Source organism: Squalius cephalus (genome assembly GCF_949319135.1).
Source record: "Squalius cephalus genome assembly, chromosome: 6".
Taxonomy (NCBI): Eukaryota; Metazoa; Chordata; class Actinopteri; order Cypriniformes; family Leuciscidae; genus Squalius; species Squalius cephalus.
This window is the reverse complement of record NC_137127.1, coordinates 11,575,022-11,593,507: the sequence shown is the minus strand read 5'-3', so window position 1 is coordinate 11,593,507 and position 18,486 is coordinate 11,575,022. Positions and strand designations below refer to the sequence as shown.

At 36.0% G+C, this 18,486-nt stretch overlaps 1 protein-coding gene across 2 annotated transcripts; it reads right to left on the bottom strand.

Annotated features, from left to right (window-relative positions):
- Positions 1 to 397: 397 nt before the first annotated feature.
- Positions 398 to 16,696, bottom strand: chka (choline kinase alpha). Of its 2 annotated transcripts, XM_079874945.1 has the most exons (12): positions 16,272 to 16,696; positions 15,019 to 15,127; positions 12,868 to 12,921; positions 6,936 to 7,049; positions 6,500 to 6,633; positions 5,643 to 5,747; positions 5,362 to 5,420; positions 5,180 to 5,267; positions 3,377 to 3,485; positions 3,172 to 3,278; positions 2,832 to 2,913; positions 398 to 2,291 (listed from the first exon to the last, which is right to left on the bottom strand). In XM_079874945.1, the coding sequence occupies exons 1-12, from the start codon at positions 16,505 to 16,507 to the stop codon at positions 2,232 to 2,234; spliced, it is 1,257 nt and encodes a 418-aa protein (XP_079731071.1). In that variant the 5' UTR covers positions 16,508 to 16,696; the 3' UTR covers positions 398 to 2,231. The 2 variants fall into 2 exon arrangements, with proteins under 2 accessions (XP_079731071.1, XP_079731072.1); XM_079874946.1 differs by lacking the exon at positions 12,868 to 12,921 and having other exon boundaries at positions 16,272 to 16,676.
- Between the last annotated feature and the right edge of the window lie 1,790 nt (positions 16,697 to 18,486).

The window sequence follows — 18,486 nt, the reverse complement described above, 5'->3', positions numbered from 1 at the left end:
ATCGCTTAATTAAAACAATATAATTTGGTATTGTGTAACGTTTACTAGTTGACTGAGAGGATCAGAGAGTCTGAACCGGTGGTGTGATTGAATGGAGGCGGAGAGCAATTTGCATATTCATGATGGATCCTAACTGAAGCATAGGTGTAGTAGTTACATTCAAGCTATTTTAAGGCATAAAGAAATTACATTTAATATGTCATTTTGATTATCAAAGATGAGTTTTAAGGGATAAATTATTGATTGCATAATTTTTCCACATTTATAATTATCATCAGTAAATCAAGATTTGGAACATGATCAAAAACTGGCATCACCTAATTTCAGTCCAGTTTAATTCATCTTTTTTGAGATTAGGGACAGGGATGAGAAAAAGAAAAGAACGTGACAATAAAATACATTTTCAACTCTTTATTCACAGTAATATGCGAAGCATGAATAAGTACATTACATTCTGTTGAATGGTTTCACATCTTACATCTTTTGGAAGCAGAAGTGTAAATAATTTTTCTTTTTCTATTCCTAATTTTTAATATATAATTAGAGAGAACAAGCATCACAGGCTTGATATTGATGTTAACAGATGGATAAGTTAGTAAAGCTGGTCTAAACACCTGATTTTAAAATACAAAGATTCATATTCCTCTTGGAATTACTCATTTATTAATTTTTTATTTTTACATTCAACACTATACTTCCACTTTTTCCTTTATGGTTAATGATGTTCCAAAAATCGGTATAGATTAATAAAGACCAGTTATATAGGAACATGTAAATAAATATTAACATTTTTTTATTTTATATGGTTTAAGATATGTGGAAACAAATCAACTGATTGCCAGTATAGTACAGTAAAAAATGGTCAAGGGGTCCACTGACATTATTTCAGTCAGGACAGAGAACACTTTCTTATTAAGAAAAATACATCTTCCATTGCAGAAAAATAATAGAAAAATTACATTTGCAAGTACTAAAACTTTTTCACAAAACTGCTTGAGAAAGTGCCTTGAACATGACCGTTAGTAAAAAGCCAGACTGCCTTAATAATGTATAACTATACTCACATTTTAAACATATAAAAAACGTAATTTAAGGTTATACAGAGTAAAATGAAAAACATTAAGTGCATTATGTAAATATTGTTTAGTTGTAAAGCTATTTTATAGCATAAAATAATTTTACAAGAATAAACTTTCATAAACTTTCACTTCTGTTTTCAATGCAAAACTATAATTGAACCAAATGTTATAAAACATGTTTTTCTTTCTTTCTAGGAATAGATTGGATAGAGTACGTTTTATATTCATCTAAGTTATCAATTTAATTTCAAATCAGATACAAGCTGGAGTATTCTCATATTGGACACTTTTTCTTATAAAATACACAAGCACCTCTAATAAGAGGTGAATGAGATCACTGTGATCAAAACCATAAAGTTTTACACCATTAAGACAGATTTTCATTTGTACCATCTCCTCCTAAGGAGAAACACAGATGGTACGGTCCCACAGGTATTTCACTTCACATCATGCGGATCTACTAGAAATAGAAATGAAAATGATCTGCTAGAAGTTCAAGTAGAAAAGAGGTAAATCATACAGTAAAAATGGTCACATAATATGGAAACCGAGAACTTGGAAACACAATACTGAATCATCAGAACAACTGTGTCAACATAGTTTGGTCTGTTGTACAATTTTCTGGTAACAGGTCCAGTTTTTGAACCTTACTCTTTCACAGCACACATTCTACCACCGGTTGTATAGATAACATTACAGCAAATGACTAGGTGATAAGAAATACCGCAAGGTTTAAGTTAGTATGAAGAACTTTCCACCACACCAATTCTTTGACTTATGAATCAAATCGCAGCTGCATAAAGTACTTTCCACTCTGACCTACAATCTTTTTTTTTTTCTGGCACGTGACCTTGTTATTGTCTTCTATCTTTCTCTCGAACGGTCTAGAAGCTCAATCTGATGTGTTAAATGTCAGAAGCTTAAAGTTGTAAACACTGAGAAGCAGCATATGGAATACTCAATGCACAGAGCCTTTTTGTTTGTTTGTTTTAAATATGTATGTTGCACTGATTTTGGTCTATGCAGCACAGCTGAATCACTCAGAGCATCCTCTTTCAAACACATTTGAAATGTGCTCCGCTCTTTTCCTGACACCATATGAGCGGTTGTTCCCTCTTCCTTCGATCCGTTGGGAAATGATGAATTTTTCCTTTAAACCCTGAGCTTCCTTTTCAGCTCAAAGTATGCATCAAACCTGGCCATGGCGTATTCCTGTATAAGAAAATAAGACAAATTTTTAGTCTGTTACTATTAAACTATTAGCGGTTTTTAACATTTAAATGATACATAGTAATAACAAATCAGTTCTACAAGGTATGGGTGCATTATTTGGACTATCTTGGACCTCAGTGTCCTTTTGTTTACAAAAAGTAACTTGAACTTGACCCCATTTATTATTTATTGTTATTTAAGACTCATTGTAAATCAAACATTTTATGCTTTCATTGTTTTACATTGAAAATTGCACAAATTAAATAACATTGTATATAAAAAACATGACTGTGACACACACCCAATAGGTTTACCGTCATGTTAGCCTGACCTCACACATTTTTGTGTACTGTCCTAAGGTTGTCAGGCAGCACAAATATCGCAATTACTGTATCTTTTCATATCTCCAGTCAGTGATAAAAGTCCTGGCTTACCTAATAGCTACACGGTGTATAATGGAATATACTCTCTGGTTCATGATTAGCAATAACTCAACACATGCACACACAAAGACTTGACAGCTTTCCTACAATAACTCACCATGTACCCAAACTCAATAGTTGATATTTTGGCCTGGATCATGGACCACAATCCCCAGAAGAAGTGGGAGGCCAGAGCAAACCTAAATGAGAGAGCATTGAGTTCAGAGAGTACAGATTGAAAGAACATTTGGTGAATCACTGCTGGACTTGGTCCAAACCTCTCTTTTTACAATATTCATAGTAGTACAGTAAGAGGCCTCTGAGGGATAGCCTTGTTTAGCCTCATTTCAAAATCAACAAGTACAAGAATGTTGCATAATCATCTATAAAATTACAATTTGATGGCAAAATGTGTGTAAAACTGCCTAAGTAAGACATATCTGAGGTAGGTATTTCACCTGTTAACCTCCACTAGCATATCCTCTATGTGTTTCAGTTGGTCCTCTTCACTCAAGTTTTCAAATCCAGTATTAGATTCCAAAAGATAACTCCGAAAGAAAAGCATCTGAGAAAAACAAAATTAAATGTAGTCATTTTCATGGTCAATAGATTCATAGATTTAAGAACAGAAAAAAAAACACCTAAGAGAGACATTTTACAAACCTGCTGTGCTTTGGTTGGGTAACTTTTGGGGTTGGCTGTGAAAAATGGAAACTTGTCATAGGTGTAGTCATAAGTCCACTCACAGAAGAAATTTCCAATGTCAAATCCTCTGTGGGAGAAAGAGAGGAGATCATTACCCCATCAACAACATTTGTTACTGTGATAATAATGCATAATACACAAGTCCTGATCATTAAGAGTTCATTGGTAACTGTGGAGGAGGTTTTGTTTGGTAGTTTCTCACATTAATAAATAAATAATGAATAAATCAGTTTTGAAGGGCATCCAGCAAAGTGTACGGCTGATCCCAGTACAAATGCCAAATACTGGCATGCTGATCCAACAACCTCCTCAAATATAGTGTTAAACATATTTAATTGATAAGTCAACACTTTAAATATAAAAGCCCTATAAAATGCAATGTGTAAAATCTTCTTTCCAATTTTCCACAAAACTTTTAGCACATACTTGTGGCCCCCTGGTGGTCCCCAGACCTTAGTTGTAAAACTCCTGGTCTAAAATATTGTGCAACTGAAGTGCAAGATTTAACGTTAATGTTTTCCTATTGCTGTTTGGCAAGATGATAATAACTATCTAGATTAGTCATGAAACTAGATGGTGCGGACTGATAGGTCCTTCACATGCAATCTACAAGCAATACAGTCATGCACTACATGGCACAAGCTGATTGGCCCCTGCTAATTTTGCAGCCAGTGAGATTGCTTGCTCAACATTTAAATAGTCTGGATCCGTGTTCGCGTGTAATCAAAGTTCCTCTGAAACCCTCCACCTCCCCCAGCTCCACCTGCCTAGATTTGCGACGGGATGTATGTATGTCTGTTCATGCAGCAGCAGCAGCATATCTTACATGCTCATAGCAGCATCTGTGTATCTATTTGCAGCAGCAAGTCCATACTTAATCTGCAGCAGCAGCAAGCGTAGAAGATATAGTTTACTAAAATACATTAACATTGTCAAATCCATTAACATGCTAACACCATTCTGAAAGTTGTCGTGATTGAAATCGTATTATGATCCAGGTAACTAGTACTCTACCAGATTTGAGCAAAGCCACAAAAAAAGAGAAAGAGAGAAAACATGACTCCTAATTTGACTACACAAACTGAAGGAGATTCATTTGTAAGAAAGACTGTGCAGCTCTTTGTGAAGAGGCTCACAGCTGCTGTGGAAACTAAACAAAGCACACATTTCTGTGGCTGTGAAGCCAGGCTTAATTTCCTACTGCTTTGCTGAACAAACACTGTCAATGGGCCTAACCATGAGTCACTTATGATGTAGGGGACCACATTTGATGGAAAGATAGGAAAACAAACAAAACATGTCTTGACCCATGCCATCCACCACTGGAACAGTGATCTTGCCAATATAGGACCCTTTTTGAATAAAACTATGTTACTAAAAGAACGTGTTACAGTTTAGAGCAGTTTAGAGGATTGCCTCAGTGAGGCCCGTGTTTGAGCACGTGCAAGAATGCAAGTACCCTAGCAACTGTGTTTTGCCAGAGCCTTCAACGTCTGGAGGTCCCTTCTCAGAAATGGGGCACCCTAAGCATTCCAAGCTTATCAGAAACAACTGAGTGGTCTTGAATAACAAAGAAAAACAGCCAGTTCTTTAAATCAGCTCCAAAGATGTCAGAGGTCAGGTAAAATATCAAAACTTAATTCCAATCAAACATACAAAAACAAAAACAAAAACAAATTGGAATTTAGCTGCATGTGCTACTTCTGATGAAGCACGTGAGGAATCATGTGTTGGGTGAATGCAACTACGAGCATTACAGACCTGTAGTTGTAGCTGCTGTATTCAAAGTCGATCAGCATGAGCCTCTGTCTGTCTGCTTTCTCACGGCCGCTTAGGAGCAAGATGTTTCCTGTTTAAAACATGCCAGTACTCTTAAAACTATTTTTATCAAACATTGAAAAACATAGAAACAATAGCGAATAATCACAGTAAACCTGTCTAACCTTCTTGCAAGTCATTGTGGCAGAAAACAACAGGAGAGGGAGTAGATTCTAGCAGACACCTGTGTTCACAAACAGCCGATTAAGTAAGCATACAAATACGTCAATAACGAGCAGCAAACAAACGCCTTTTACTTGTCAATACATTATCTTGCTATCAGTCACTCTCAAATCTCTTAAAGTGTGAACAGTTTCCAGTGCAAGTGTATGACGAGAAGATAACTCCTCTAAAATAGAAGTGAAATCACAGCTGTACTGAATAATCTAGATAATAAAGATCTTACTTGAGACTGTCCATCTCTTGAGGCAAGTTGAAGCTCAAAAGGCGGGAGAAATTCCGCAGATGGTGTTCCCTGGTGAAGGTGAGCTGGAGCACTTGATCCATGTACCTGTGCAGATAACGCAAAAAGATTGCAGTGGTGACCATCAACAAAAATATTCTATATGTTTGCAAGCAAAAACAGACTTTTAGGGGATTAAAAGAAGATTACTGATTTAACGGCACTGACACTATCGGATGAGAAAATTGAGCTTAATCAAGCTTAATAATGGCACTATTGCCTTCTGTAGAGCTGCTGTGCTTATAGCTAAACTGAACTCATAATTGATTAACTTTACCACAGTTATTGAAGTGAATTGAAACAACATTGAACTAAATTGAGCTGAATAATAATCTTCTGTAGAGCTGCTTTAATTGCTACATTTTACAAAATTAACAGTTATTTTCCAGTTTATTAATGTGAAGCTGCTTTGAAACAATTTGTATTGTATGAAGCGCTATATACATAAATGTAACTATATGATTAAGTGATAAATGCTGTTTAGGTCCCAGTGGATATACTAAAGATTATTGGGTTTTCCAGAAAACATGAAACAGAAAGCAAAAGTTTTTGTTTCCCCTTTTTCTTGGTTTCATTATTTTTTTTACAATTTACTTCCAGGGAACTTGGTTAACATAAATCATATTTTTATATTTTATGAATAATTTTGTCTGTTGAGATTTAGTCTGAATTTCGCTAGAATAAAGCTAAATCCGGTCAACATCCTGACAGTAAGGAGGATGTAGTTCCTTATCCGCCATGAACAATGGTAAGAATTTAAAACAAACTGGACGGATTTCAACGTTTTTATTATCACGCACTTGTCCATTGTGCCAAACAGCCACTTTGGCTCCTTGTTGAAGGGCATTCTCATTCCATGAAACCTGGCGATCTTTTCAGCAATCTCAGCACATATACCAGGGACACTCAGCTCATCTGTGGACAGTTTTCGACTCTGCAGACAAACATATTGCAATGTCAGTTTGCGTTTTGCTGACTACAACAAAAACAAATACAAAGTAAAAAGGTAAAACACAAGAAGTCCCACACAAGTTACTGTGTATTTAAAAGCCTTGAACATCTTTCAGAGCAATGGAAAATGTGACACAGGCGCATTTGCCAAGAATGTCATGTGGTTTATCATACAATTCAATTAGCAAGAAAAGGATTCATAACTATTAGTGTCAAATCAAGTTGTGTACTGTGTTTCACATCCAGATTGTCTGATCACTTATAAGAGCGAACTTTAAGACTCACTGGGACAAACTGTTCCAGTCTTCCCTGTGGAAAGATGCCATAGAGCTTGGGCCCAAGCTCCCTCTCGGCCAGGATAGCAAACATCACACTCTCCAGTACCATGGCATCAGCTCCCTGCAAACACAAAAACATACGGATACAGTTCGGACACTAGCTGAATCAACCTCAAAGATGTCAAAAAAAACACAAAGACAGCCTTCAAAACTTGCTTAGTTTAGCTTGATTGGATCTTCAATCCCTGAAAGAGGAGTTAAGCTTAAAGCTGCAGTCCGTAGTTTTTCCTCTTTGTCGCCATCTCTGTTCTAAATCCGCATTTGCAGTTATTCGCGGAATTGTCAACTTTATGTGGGTTGTGCCTCGGCACGGCACAGCGCGGATGAATCCAATGTTTTGAGGAGAATGTGCGGCTGTCAGTCACCGCGCCGGTGTGGATCCTGTCATTCGGAATCACAGATTCTACTTTTTGGAAGTATGACCAACATAAGAATTTTCATCTGAACAAGTAAGTAACATCCACTTTTGTTCTGACCAACTAAGGGGAAAAAAGCATTGCAGTAAATCACGCTGATTAAATCTAACGATCGCTTATCATAACACATCAAACTGTACAAATGATACTTTGTTCTCAAATAGTTAATGTTACATTTAATGCCCTTCCAATATTTATCCTTGTTTTCACATGGGCCCGGTTGCAGTCTGTTTTTTTCTGTAGCCACCACGAAGTCCGAAGTCTTTTGCGTTTTACAAGGGGTGAATCTCCAGTTGTCACTGGTGATTGTCGTTTGAACCTTTCTGGATCCGCCATCAAATTGACAAGTTTAATTATATCAAGTGCTGTGAGAAAAGGCTATAAATCTCCACCTCCAACATCCTCACACGCAACATAGCCTACTAGCCGAGACTCCTTCTTTATGTGTACAGATGTGACGTAATGACATGCTCGAATTTCCCGCGGAAATCCACCAGTACTACTGGAATTAAAAACATTATTACAAGCTTACCGTTTTGAATCGAGCTAAGGCAAGCAGATAGTTTTGAACACTGGCTGGTTATGTACTTGCTCAAACATTTATTTGGGATAATTTTTAACCCAAAAAAGTTACGGACTGCAGCTTCAAGTTAAAGAACTTAATTCAAAACTGTGATGCTATTAAGGACAAGGAATTCTGCACTGAAATAAATGTTGTCTACAAGCCAGTCATTTTCTAACTGCGGTGATTGTCAGAAGCAAATTCAATGGCAGTGCTGGAGCAAAGTGAGTTAAATGAGGAAAAAAACAAGAGAGGCAATTGTGCTGAGCGAGGCAGAACTTGCCAAACATCCCAGTCATTAATTGTGGCTGCTTAACTAGCAATGACATTAAGCTTGTTTTTTTGGACAAGGCTTTGCCAAGTGTTAATACACAGAACCGAAAGAGCTGCCTTCCAATGTGGGGAAAGTACTTACGTAAGGTATTTCGATTTTTAAACGTTTTATACTTCTGCTTTTATTCTTTCCTTTCTATTAAAGATCATCTAAAATTAGATGAAGAGATGCATATATTTACTAGTTAAAAGCAATTGAGTGCTGTACTTTGAACTAATCCCATAGGAAGTCACCTAAACATCTGGTAGGGCAAACATTTGAAATTGCAAACATGAATGATTTAAATGTTTGGGAATTTCTTGAGTATTCACTGTAACCACAGATGCATTTGTCTCATGACAATGTAATGCAAAAGTTTTGACCTCAGACAGTCACACCAATATGATAAAAGTAAAAGCAAATAGAAGGTAAAAAACAAACAAATCCCAAACAAATTCAATATAAACAAAGTGAATCAGAACTGGGCTGTCAATCTCCAAAATGGAGGAACAGACCAATATTTAAGCTGTTATTCAGTGAAAGTCTTTCCCTACAGTGAGCAGTTAACCACAGTGAGAACTGGATCAGTGCGATTCATGAACTGGATCAGTTGATTCATTCATTGAAAAGATCAATACAGATTTGATATTTTTGTGTACGAAAGGAAGTCAGGTTTGGAGCAACAAGAGGGTAAACAAATGATGACTTCTAATTTGGATGTCGCGGAGCAATATGGGTTGGAAATGTGTGTTCGGTTGCTCAAACGCTCAAGCTTTATTCCATTTTCAGAATGAAATGGCTAGAATTTATTCACACTTCTAACGTTACTATTGAATCCAACGTATCAGCACTCGGATTCGTTTCCATGGTGCTGTCAAGTACGACTCGCAGTCTGTGAGGTAAACTAAATGCTATTGGCTATATGAAAAGGTGGAGGAGTCATTCAATATGTCCCGCCTTAGCTTCCTGTTTCAGTGGAAATGACATCAACGCATCATACAAAGCTGTGCGTTTCAAGGCACTTCAGTGGGCCTTTAAGATCACAGTCAATACTGTGGCTAACCATCGTAAATATCGTTATTACGAATTTTGAGCGCGTCAATGTCATTTTTACAAGTGAGAAACTCACAATTCCAAATGATGTACGAGTTGTGAAGTTGGAAAATCCATATCCATTTGAAACATGCTGGAAACACTGATCTATAATAGACAATATAATATCTGTATGTTAATCTATATAGAGAGTGGAAATCAAGTCTGTAGTGAATGGTGTTAATCATTCAAATTTCATGGTTTGCTTTACATTTAGTTTGGATACCATGAATAAATAAGTTGTTCAAATTCAGATGTAGTTATTTGGCTTTATTGTTAACAGTATACTTCCTTGTTATGTTTCCAACTTGAATGTGTGATGTTCCAACAAATGCCTACTTGGAGGAACGCGTTTCACAGGTACATTTGAAGGCAGCATTAAGCACAGATGGCAATGGTTTTCCTGTATTTAGTGTCCTATAAAACACGTAGCTAAATCTTCTGCTAAGTATAATCAAAACAACCAAACATTTCAATGTGAATAATAATGAAATCACTACAGGGTCTTGCTTAGAATATACCCCTGACAAAAATATCTTCAAATGCTAAACTCAATTAAGATAATCATCATGCCATAGTTTCTATACCACATGCAAGGACAGCACACATGAAAACTCAGTTGAACCTACCAAGTCAAAAAATGCATTAGTCTTGAGTCTTTTATCTAGCACAATTTAATGAGGTCAGGTAAAAGCACTGCACACACTTGCGCAACAAACCTGCTGAGGGAATATCAACTGATCTGCAGGTTTTTTTTAAAAAACATCCGGTTCTCTCAGAAATTAAACAGGATACTATTGGAGGACAATTCTAACGGAAAAAACCTGGAAGGAAACTAAACTTCCTCAAAGGACACTTTGGAAACACCATCTCTGGCTTGGAAGCATGAATGATTGGGCAAATCAAAGAGTTTTCTAATTCTAATCATATTTCACATACAACGCAACTATGCAACAATGACTCATGCTCTATGTCCAAATTTGTTCTAGTTTTGGTCTGCTGCCAAGTCAGTCAAAGTTAACAGACAACACATTTACATGAAAATGCCACCTATAGAAACAGGTTTTGCAGAGGTTTCCTAGAACCACAAGGTGATATGATTCATGTTGGCTGTTCAAATTTTGCAGAAATTCCAGTTCTGCAGCATATAGATCCAACCTTAATCATAATCATTTGTTAACAAACAAGTATTCATTACTTCAATGAGCTCATTGAATGTTTCTGTCTTAAACTAAGCGCTATACAAATAATGTGAATTGAATTGAATTAATCAAACACACCTGATCAAGCTAGGCTGTTTCCGAAATCGCCCTCTTTACCCTTAAATAGGGCACTATTTGAGGGGACAGCCATTTGTAGTGGTGTCCAAAACAATAGTGGACGTTATGAAGTGCACTCATTCAATCCCATATGTACAACTGATGTACACTCAACGGTTAGAGAATACCCATAATGCACTATAAGGCACATGTCAAATGAATTCCCGCCAGTGAATTCCCGCCACGTCAAATGAATCATCCATCCATCGATTTTCCAAACCGCTGGTCCAATATAGGTGCAGCGTAATACAGGTATAAAATCGTTTAATTAAGGTTTATATATGCTAGTTTCCATGACAGAGTTCAAGTTAAATCTTTTTATTACTACTGAAGTTTCAAATGCTTATTAAAGGGATACTTCACCGATTAGCATTAAGCTTTGTATCAGTAGAAACCCGGTAGTATTTTCGAATAACCGTGCTTCCCTCCCTCATGTCCCCCTGAGACGAGAGATTTCTCTATTGTGTGTGTCTGGAAAAAAACCTCAGTTGACACAAAAATCGTCATTTTGCGTCATCGGAGGTCTTTTTGGCCAGAGGCTAGAGACTACAGCCAGTAGTAGAAGCTAGTTCCGCATGTTTTCAACTCGCCCATAGGGGGTGGCATCTCATGATAAAACGGCGTCTTTTCAGTTTCGAGTCAACTAGTAGCCTAGTTATATAATTTCTTCCAATACTGCCCTCTGTAACCGGTAGGCGTGGCTTAGGAGTGGCCTCGTAGGGCAGCGAAGCAAGTGCATTCTGGGAGTTGTAGTCTTTCATCCACATGAGCCAAAAAAAAGTTATCTGTCTTTTCACAGTCTAGAAGGCACCAACTTCTAAAATAATTTCACACTACATAAATGTATGTTTCTACTACATAAATGACCCAATTTAAATACACATGAATCTTTCCAGCGGTGAAATATCCTTTTAAACAGCAAGCACAAACTATGCAAAAGCGGCAGCCCTTCCGACACTCTCAAGTGTCCAAATTCACTCACTTGTTGTCATTCACAAAGACCGTTTTGAACCGCAATCACTGTTTTTTTTAAAAATATATCCCGATTAATGCAGACGTAGCCAAAATGGGATACATCTATGCTGCTGCCTTCAAAAATTGGTTACTTTAGATTCATGCCTTGCCTTCCTACGTTATTACACTGCCAGCAAAGCTTGCATTTTTCAGGTTTCGAACATAGTCTTTCTCTCCCTCCCTACCCTTTTATCTGACTAAGAAATGGCCATGTGACTGCTGAGCAGCTGCTTGGGTTTTTCCAGTGCCTGTTAATACACAAGGCATAATCACTGGATAACTGAAGCAGATCAGTTCACACCAGCACAAGGACAGTATCTACATGCAGGTGTTATGAACGGCCAGTGAGGGAAAGTCCATCCAATAACACCAAGAAAAATAGACACAAAATTACACTTGCATAATAGATAGAAGCAAAGTTTACAGAGGCCAGACAGGACAGCCAGCTGATACTGAAGCAGTGACGTTAATGCTGGGATAAGCTTCTAATAGGATTCATTGCAACTCGGAAAAATTTAAATTGAATCAGAGGATGCGTTTCAGCCTTGTAGGTTATCAGTTCTGGGTCTTCTCTCTTTATTAGCTATGAACCTATTCTCCGTCATTAACCATTCCAGTCATATCCGATTCTTAGTGATTGCATGGTCATTTCTTGCCATAGTACGCAATATGCGAAAGAAGTCAATGGTGCCCATCAAATGTTTGGTTACCCACCCGTATTCTTCAAAATATCTTCTTTTGTGTTCAGCTGCAGAAAAAAATTCATACAGGTTTGGAAGAACTTGAGGGTGAGTAAATGACAGAATTTCACAGTCCACTAAAATACGAGAATGCAACTATAAGAAACTCACTCAAGAATTTGACCTAAAAGTTTGAAATCACAAGAGACAGGTCCAAACAAAACATATCTGATGAGCCAAATAGCTTGTCCCTTGGCCTTTGAAGAGGAAGGGATGGGAGGTAAACATAACAGCAGTTTCACTAAAATGCTTTTATGAATTTGGGCTCTTATTGGTCATATAATCTCAATAAGAACATGTCAGATGAGATGTAATGAAGACAATGTGTGTCTACAAAAGGCACCTTTTTAGACACCCAAGTCAATAAGTCACATTCTGCTCACATAAAAACAGTAGAAAAAGACCTTTGCCAATGTTACTTACTTGAAAGTGATTTTCTGTGTTTGATTGTCTGCAATCCCCTTTATTACAGGACATCTAGCAATAAGAGAAAAAGCAAAAGACTATCCATAAGCACAAAGTGTTTTTATGTGACATCTTCATAGAGTAGCAACATTAAATGACAGAGCTATTTTCCTTACGCAACAGTCACCCACTATAAACTATTAAATCCATGTCTTTGGCAGCACAGTTAGAAAGTGCATTAAACAAATGCATTAACTTTGTGATAAAAAGAACAGTGTTAGAAAGGGTTGATAGCTAGAAATGTATGACCTGTTGAACAAAAGGCTTGACTAGTATATGCTGACCAAATGCTTTTTTCATGACAACCACACATGAAAAATAATAATAATAATTCAAACTCTGTTATAACTGCAATGATCAAAGCCATGTTCCATTGAGACCAAGCACAAATATTTAGTACACAATGCTATTCTCCATTACAATAAAAAAAGCCTCAATCTGGAGGGTTTGGTGTCCATAGTAATGAACACTATGTAAATCTCACAAGAGCAACATGAATGCTAGTGACAGCAATAAAGTGTGTCTAGTTAAATAAAGATCAACACAGGTTATTATCGGTGCACAGTTTGAAAATTAACTCGTATAAAAGGCCTTAATGAACTGAACTCATGACAAATGAGAGATTTATTTATGAATCACTATGTAGCAAAGTCCACACACTCTGGAATTTGTAATATGGCTCCAACTAATGCTTCGTCTGAGGTTTCCATTTTTAAACACCTGACTTCAAAGGATTGGACTGTGGACCTACTGACACCTCATCAGTTATGACATCATTAGCTTCGTGACTCTAAATAATTTACTGAAAAACATCCAGAGATTCAAAGCAACTCATCACTAATTTAAAAAAACAAAAGTGGGAACATTCTGTCACTTCCTAAAAATGGTTCTATTCAAGTGCATTCATATCATTTATATTTAGGAATATATTGATCTATCTGTCATATAATATAGCTAATAAATTTCATTATATATTCAATATTACTTTGAATACACAACTGTTTCTAAAGATTAAAAAATTACTCAAACAAAAACAGAAATTGACTAAACTATTTCTTAATATTTATCATAAAACACACCCTTTACAAGTAATGTTGTTATTATTATAATGGTATTGCAATGATATGAACTATAAAAGATTTGAAATGCCACCGTAATTCGTTAAAACACACTGCTGCAACTCCTTTGCTAATGTAACCAGCACCTATATATTTTTCAAAGGAGTAATAAAGAGTTGAAAATAAGCAGATAGAGGCAGAAAAATACTTCAGACAGAGCAATGCACGCCGTGAGCGTAGATCTCAAAGATTTTAAAGATTGAGATGCGCATAAACTTGAAGACAATGCTGTGGCTTCAGGGATCGCATACTGTACCGTGTTTGGTATGTTGGGATCACCTGGAAACAAGAGTGCTCAAGGCACGCTCCTTTGGCAAGCCTACGGCAAAGAAGACACGCAAGTACAGCCATGGAGGTACATCACCCAATAAAAACTGCCTCTTTAAATTTAGAGGGTACACACACAAATACAAAAATCTGTTTAGGGGGGACCGATTCTTAATTGAGATTTCCGATCCAGGGGGGGGTTGCCATCTGCCTAATGAATATTAGGTTTTTAAATCTCACAACAATCACTACTTCTATAAAATAACAAGCACAAATTATTTTTTGTTCATTTTAACACACAAATAAATAAACTGCTTCATTGTTTTAACTGTTTAAATTGAAATTACTGCCACCCATGCTATCCCAGATAAACAATACTTAGTTATAGACAGCAAAGTTTATGAATCCTTCCCACCTTACTACAGTAAAACAACACAAAAACTTGACCTATACATTCACAGATTTAACAGTGAACATATATTGTGTAAAATTTGGGTTTGAAATATTTAAGGCACAGGTACGGCTTTTGCTAAGGTGGAGATTATTATTTTAAATGCTGATACATACATACATAAATACAGTATATATATATATATATATATATACATACATATATATGTATATATCGAGTATTCAACAACATACTAATTGGCATTTTATTAGATGATTATGCAATATGGCACTTAATTCAACATTTCACCAAGTAAAAAAACTATCAAAACACCTGCAGAATTTGTCCATACAGGCGAAGGAGCACGTTTCGTGGTTCATCTCCCAGGCTTGGTTGCTTCTCTGGCAAAGCGCAGAGGAACAGTTTGTTGCTGAGACCTCCCCTAGAGGCAAAAATGTACATGTTGGAAGAGAAAATAACTGCATTCTCACAATCGATCAGGATAAATAACTATTTACAACTAGGCAATACCACAAAGACTAATGATGCAAAACTTTTGAGACACAAATTCTGTATTTTCATTTACACTGTATATATCACTTGGTTTTGAGTCACAGTCATGGTCATGGAAACTGAGACATATTAATGTAGTATTGGGCATTTATTATCTAATGACCAAAAAGAGCAAAACTTACAGTACAAAATCATCTTAAGAAAGGAAACATCATTATCTCACATTTCCAGTGCACGTGTCTTCTCTGGTGCTCTTCAGTTATTTAAAATAAAGATATTTATGACTTTTTATCTCACAATTCTGACATTTTTCTATTTTTATATCTCACAATTAAGTCAGAATTGTGATATATAAACTCGTGATTGCAAGAAAAAAAGTCAGAACTCGCAATTCTGACTTTTTTCTTGCAATTGCGGGTTAATATTTTGCAACTGATTTTATTTCTCGCAATTCTGACTTTTTTCTCTCGCAATTGCGAGTTTATATCTCACAATTCTGCCTTTATTTCTCGCAATTGTGAGTTTATGTGAGAAAAAAAAGTCATGAGATTAAGAATCATGAGATTAAAAGTCGCAATTACCTTTTTAATGTTTTATTTTATGGCGGAAACAAGCTTCCATAGAAACGAATTTCATCTAGTGGAAACTTTGGTACTGCGACCAAACAAATCTTACTGAAGGGCAAGCTCGTTTTTTGAGATATCAAGCTGGAAATTTGGAACTTGTTTAGATCAATGGCTTTAATTATTATTATTATGTTTGCAGTTTTAGAGTAAAACATGTTTTGGAAAATAGATATTAAAAATTGAAAATAGTAGGCTATTTTTGAGCATTTTTCATAACAGTAAACCGACGTAAAATTGAAAATAGTATTTTTATGCATTTTTAAAAATTTCATTTTCAGGTCTATGCTCAAAAAATGAATAAATGTATAATGACTACTGCAAAAAATATATAATTTAGGAGCATAAAAAAAAAACATTATCGAACTAAAATATTGTACATCCATTTCATTGGTGGGGAAAAACGTTCATTTTGCTCTGTTTCACATCTAGTCACGCAAAGCAGAATACCTGATGATGGAGATTTGGAAATCATCCTCAGCTATTGATTTCCAGGCTCCGTGAAGGAATTCTTTACACCACAGATACGCCTTCAGCTTCGTCTGGTGGTCGGGCTCATCCAGTCGAATAATGTCTTTGCATTCGTCCCCACTCTCTGGCTGGACTTCGAGGACATTCTCATTTACCAATAAAACCAGAGACATAGAAGGCGATGAAGACACGCCATTGATGAATTTAGTCTTCATATTTGCTGTCTGTTGGTTACTGGTATAAACGTAAATAATCAAAACCTGCAGGCAATAAATTAAATCGAAGACTGTCTGAGTAGTTTTATAGCTATCAGATGTTTTAAACGCAGATTTGATTGGACCAACTGACACTGTATAACTGTACCCACGATGCTGAAGAACACACTGCGTCAGACGCGTTGATTCGTGCGCAGTATGTTGAAGTCGAGGGGGTTGACCTCACGTCACCCGACCACACCCATTCTGTTCTCTGATTGGACAACAGAGTCACGTCCCCTTCATTCCAAGCTCGAGCTACGACAATAGTAAACAATGCCTGAGAAATGCAGATTACTATCACAGCTTTCATGTGTTTCATTTCAGCTTCCAGATTTTTGGCATATTTAAAACATTTCATTTGAAAAACAATGTTTAATTGTAACGGAATTACATTTAGCCATATCAAACTAAAAGTATACATTTTGAAACAGATTGAAATATAATTATGGCTTCAAAACAAATTAACAAGGTTGTCAATTTAATTGATTATTTTGACGCTACATGATAATATTCAGTGATTTTCGTGTTTAAGTTAAGGATGAGATATTTAATTATCATTGGATATTTTACTTGAAATGTTGTCATTAAGACAACATGTTTATGTTTTGTTTATGTAATAACAGAATAACAGAGCCACAACCTCAAGAATTTATGAACTTTTAAATAATACTTTCTGCTAGGTAAATAATAATATGCCTATAGCTTTTATTTTCATTTAGCCTATTAAAAATTATCTTGATGAAAGAAAGATCATCATTAAATGAGGGACACAAATTGTTCCCGTTTTGTAGGATAACTCAGCTCTACATAATAATCTATCTTTTTAAAATTGGTCTTCTCACATTACTATTTTATTTTATATATTTTTACAAACTAATCTTTTTTTTTTTATTTGGTTTAATCCAAATGTAATCCATATTTTTTTAATCAAAGAGTTTAATTTACCTAGGGTGGTTAATGTCTAGTTTTGTTGCGGTTCTATTAGTGCAGTAGATTATGAAGCCTAATTTATTCCTTTCTTATTTCTCCTTAAGATTTATGACCAAAAAGAGGGTTGCAATGCGGTTTAGACGTGTCTTTCCGCACGTCTCAGTGCGATCCTACAGTAGAGTTGGGAGAGCGGTCGTCTGTAGTCACATGACTTTGACGGGAAGGTATGAATCATGAACACAACATCTGATTGGAAACAAGACGACAGCTAAAACGGTAACTTGAGCATTCAAATTAAAGGGATAATTCACCCAAAAATGAAAATTCTGTCGTCATTTACTCACCCTCAAGTTGTTCCAAACCTGTGTAAATTTCTTTCTTATGCTGCTCACAAAGGAAGATATTTTGAAGATTGTAACCAAACCGTTGTGGTGGGGCACCATTGACTTCCATAGTATGGAAAAAAAAATAGCCTACTATGGAAGTCAATGGTGCCCCACAATTATTTGGTTAGAAGCATTCTTCAGTATCTTCCTTTGTGTTCAGCAAAACAAAGAAACTTATACATGTTTAGAACAACATGAGCTATGTATGTTGCATAAACATAGCACGGGGTCTTAAGTTCAACCATCAGCTGTCAGCAATTACTCACCCTCATGTCGTGAGTAAATATCTTTTAAAATATATTTCATGAAATCTGAGAGATTTCTGTTCCTCCATTAACAGCTACAACTTTGATACTTCTAAAAGAAATCGTAAATCTAATTCACTTATACGAACAAATTGAATTTACAGAATGACATGAGGGTAATTACTGAAAGAATTTTCATTTTTGGGTGAACTATTCCTTTAAGAAATAGTCTGACCAACTAGCAGTTAGTTAGGGGTAAACAGTCTTACTGTTTGGTATCAAATGAGGCCAATCAGTGTTTTAATGTAACTGACTTTAAAAAAATGGATGAATAACTTGTAAGACGTCTTAGAAGTTTATGCAACCGCCCCCTGAA